The sequence below is a fragment of the Etheostoma spectabile genome, chromosome 9, assembly GCF_008692095.1.
Source record: "Etheostoma spectabile isolate EspeVRDwgs_2016 chromosome 9, UIUC_Espe_1.0, whole genome shotgun sequence".
NCBI lineage: Eukaryota > Metazoa > Chordata > Actinopteri > Perciformes > Percidae > Etheostoma > Etheostoma spectabile.
In genome coordinates this window covers 9313895-9318105 of record NC_045741.1, presented here as the reverse complement: position 1 = coordinate 9318105, position 4211 = coordinate 9313895, and the positions used below count along the sequence as shown (strand labels likewise).

General features: G+C 40.3%; 1 protein-coding gene across 2 annotated transcripts in view; it reads right to left on the bottom strand.

Annotated features, from left to right (window-relative positions):
* The window catches only part of LOC116696021 (regulator of G-protein signaling 21), a 12631-nt gene extending 10693 nt beyond the window's left edge, over nt 1–1938 (bottom strand). Inside the window, exons 1-2 of one of the 2 annotated variants that reach the window (XM_032526665.1) lie at nt 1771–1938; nt 1431–1617 (exon numbers count right to left, since the gene is read on the bottom strand). In XM_032526665.1, coding sequence (XP_032382556.1) covers nt 1431–1538 — 108 coding nt within the window. In that variant the 5' untranslated portion in view covers nt 1539–1617; nt 1771–1938. Of the gene's footprint in view, nt 1–303; nt 488–1430; nt 1618–1770 lie in introns of those variants that run through there. The other variant, XM_032526666.1, reaches the window with a different exon arrangement.
* Nucleotides 1939–4211: the final 2273 nt, after the last annotated feature.

Sequence of the window (4211 nt, the reverse complement as noted above, 5' to 3'; positions counted from 1 at the left end):
AAACTAAGAAGCACAGAGAAACAAAGAAACACAGAGGGAGAAACTTCCAATAAAAACTGCGGAGATCACAGGAGCCCCATCAGAAACACTTGCTCACATACTCGCAGACACCACAGAACCATCCGCAAAACACATTGTAGTTTTATTTTAGCAACATGCTTTTTGCCTGGGCAAGATCAGAGAAAGTTTGTCATTAATGAAGAAAAAAGCAGACCAGAGGGGAAGTAAAACATTAAAAGTCTCAAATTCTCAGCGCCAGACAACCAGTTTGTTGAAATTCTTAAAGCTTAAAAGCATACTTACAACATGTGTTTTCTGTTGCCAAAAAAGACAGAAGAATGTTTCGCAAGTTGTTGAATATGTTCACAACTAAACACTGGGATCCTTAGCTGCTCAGGTTTCTTTTTGCCCTACTTGACAAACCCAACAGGTACAAGCCCATGCACGCTCAGTAGCACAGGCAGGGTTTTGCAGAAATGTCAGGTCTCACTCTTTACTTTTTAACCTCAAACTCCCTCGGCAGAGTTTTACCACAGTGTTTTGGCTATAACAAGCCTAAATTGTTGCTTCTTGTGGTTGGAAGGCTGTGCTTTCTCAAGCCAGCAACCAACAACCTTTATGCAAGTTTAAAAAAACAAACAAGGCTTTAATTAAAATCATCAGTTTACAATGGAAAGTAGTAGAAGACAGGAAGGCATGGCTGTGACTAACACTGCTGCAGGCCCTTTTGTTTGGCTTGGATATGTATTCATGTATCACTTTGGTTGTGTAAAGGTCTCATAGACATGGGCACATATGACACTGAGGTGGCAGGGTCCTTGTTACATATAGTTTCAAACTTTTTACACCAATAGGAAAAACAACAGTTATTAAAATGTACACATGAGGAGACCACAAGAGTTAAAGCTATAGTGCGTAGTTTCTGTCGCTCCCCATGAGGAATTTGAAGTAATACCAACACAGCTATGTGTACAGAGTATGGCTAAGGTAAAGAAATCATTGTGGTTATGGCAAACTATCTATGGTGGACATATTGCGAGGGTTAAGCAACTAAAACCACTGGGTAAACTTGAGAAAAAAAATCGTTAAAAGAGCAAAAGTTAGTGCGTGTCTTTAACGGCATGTGCATCCTGTATGAAAGTCAGATGTGAAACACTCAAGACACCTTTTCTTTTTGACTTGCTGCATAATGGATACATTATTTCCGAATTGACACTTAATGTTGGCACAGCCACATCGTGAGGTGCAGAAATGCCCAATATAGATGTAATATAAATCTGTCAACTATGGGACATTGGACCTTCTTTACTGCAACCCTTACATCGAGTTTCAGGCAGATAACAATGGCTTAGGCCTACTTTTTACATACAATTACTGCCACAAACTCAGTGCAGGATTTGTTTTTAGCATTTCATGGTTACACTACTCACCTCATCATGGTAATGCGTTTGGGACCTGTTTCCTCTGCATGAACCCAGACATCTGTACAGGAATGAGGAGGTTCTTTGACCCAGTTCACACAGATCCCCCATGAGCATCAAGCTCCCCGGAGACAACCGGTGGCAGAAAGAAGCAGATGCTCAAGTATCATGCGGAGGTGGGATGTAATGTCCTCATCTAACATAGAGAAAGAGAGAGATGGAAGGAAAGGGAGAGGGATGGGGCTATGAAAATGACTGATGGGAGCACAAATGGCAGAGTTGTGATCGGGAGGAAGGGGGGGGGAGTGAAGGCGGACGAGGGACAACGCTGACAGCTGAGCGGGCCTACCTGTCCGCCTCTCTCTCGTTTTCCGTCATGATTTGCAAGTCCTCGACGGGACACTTGCCGGAGCCGGCCTTGAAAACAAGAGCAGGTGTCATAAAATACCGCTGCGACTGGGATTTGCATCTCTAATGACCCCACTGGAAATGCTGAGAGTATGATGTTCGCAACAAAAAATCTGTCAGACCCGCCTGGAGTGGTATTCATCACCAACTCAGCTGCAACCTATCTGCCGTCCTATCACTTAACGATGACGGAAAACAGCTTTTTTTTGTCTTCTCAACACAATAACATGGTGTTTATCTTGGCATTTTCCTCAGTGTGTTCAACTTTGTGTTAATTTGTGGCAGATTCAGACTCACGTGTTTAAGGGTTTTTAAACACGGAGACAGTGCAACGGCGGAGAGCGAGGGATTTAGAATTTCCAGACTGAGCTACTCACACATCTGAGCTTCCCTGATACCATCAAACATAATTCATATTCATGACCAGACATCTGCAGGTACAGCAAGTCCTTTAGTGTGTGGAGATCACAGATTCAGCTCGAGAGCCGTAGCCGATAAAAACACAGGTAACAGTGAGATGAAGAGGAAATATAGCCGCAGTTTGTTCACTGTTTGAAATCAAAGTAAATTAAACTGCTGGTAACCATAGCAACAGTACTTCTGCTTCCTGCTATTCACATTGGTAAAACATACTTAACCATGGGTTAAATGAAAACATTTTACATTTTGACAATTCAAATGCAACATCCTTCACGCTTGTGGTAAGCAGCTATTTTATAAGTCCAAAAATGGAGCCCAAGTAATAACAGACCTGGCTGATGGGAAATACAAATACCAGAGTCCAATTCAGTACCAGGCTCATAAACCATTTCCTCACTATACGCAGCCACAGTTTACGTTGCAGCCAGGTGATGATAATTTGTTTTCTCATTTCCAGTGCAGCTGCTTTCAGCAACAAGAAAAAAAATGTTGATTATCCCACTAAACACTACCTGCTTAGCTCCAAAAGACAGACTGACAAAGTTAGCAGCTAGCTGGTAAAGATAATGAGGCATTTAGAAGTCAAAAAATCTGACATTTCCCCAGGGAGTTGTGGAGACCAAAACATGAATGAACAACATGAATATTGGATATACATTCAGCAGATTCCCAGAAACAAAATTGGCAATTGCTTGGTAACATGGTCATCAATAAGACGATAATACATTGATGTTGACAGTCAACATTTAAGAGCAACTGACAAAATATTTTCAGCCTAATTCAAGGTAAAGGACCTTACTTTGGGTTAAGTGAATGAATAAGGGCAATTATGTAATGTATTCACAATTTGCATCATTACAACATTAAAATGTAGTAAAGCCAAGGACTTTGTGTTTTTGGCTGTGTAAATATGTCATTTGTTTGGATGCGTTCCATTCCTGTGTGTGTGAGTTGCTAAAAATCTCATTACCCTGCTTATGAGACCCACACTGTACAAAGGGAATATGGTAGAGCAGTTTTGAATGAGGAGAACATCTGTTTAGAAAGTATGCATCAAGGTCTGTCATAAATAACCCACCTATGCTTATGAGACCTTGATCATTACACTATACAAATGTTCATTTACACAAACCGTTATTGTTAGATGCCAAAAATTGTGGTTGAAGAAGGGCATGGGGGGGGGGCATCCACAGCATAATGACAACCTTGGTTCACAACAAGCCCTTAAAAGCTATCCGTAAAAGCAGTTTTTATTTATTGAGGTACAGTACAATGACAATGTAAATGCAGCAGGCTACTTTGTCATTATCAAGTGCAATGCTGTATGTTGACTTTCACTACCAACACACACTGTACATTGGTTTTGTACATACTCAGAAAGATGCAAAAAATCTACACAAACTTCTACATTACAAGCCATCTCATGACACCAGTGACCCCACATTCCTTCAACCCCAACAAAAAAGTCCATTATAAAATAGATCTACTAACTAAATGATAACATGAGGAACCATTTACAAATATGTGAACTGGCAACAGAGACTCCCAGCAGCGGTTTAGCTCACTGAATTTTCACCGTGGTCCATTCTTATTTGAATAATGCCACTGCAGCTAATGCATACTTAGTAGATGATTGACTATTCTCCACACATTGGTCTGCCTTGTGTCTGACCTGTGTGGGATTAAATACACACTTCTACACTTAATGGAGCTAAATAACAATTCATAATTATATGGTCATTGGGGTTGATAATTTATGGCATGCATGTAAATCTGGACTGACTGTAAGAATTGTGGAAAAAGCCATAATTGTTTTACGTGTGCCTTATTGCTTGGATAAAAAGCCCCAAATATTTGGTTTTGGGTTGGGGCTCTTTGTTTCAATTTAGAAAAAAAACTTTTATGTTAGAGCATATAATTATAATTTAGAAAATAATGTGCACACAATTTTAGGCCAACGGT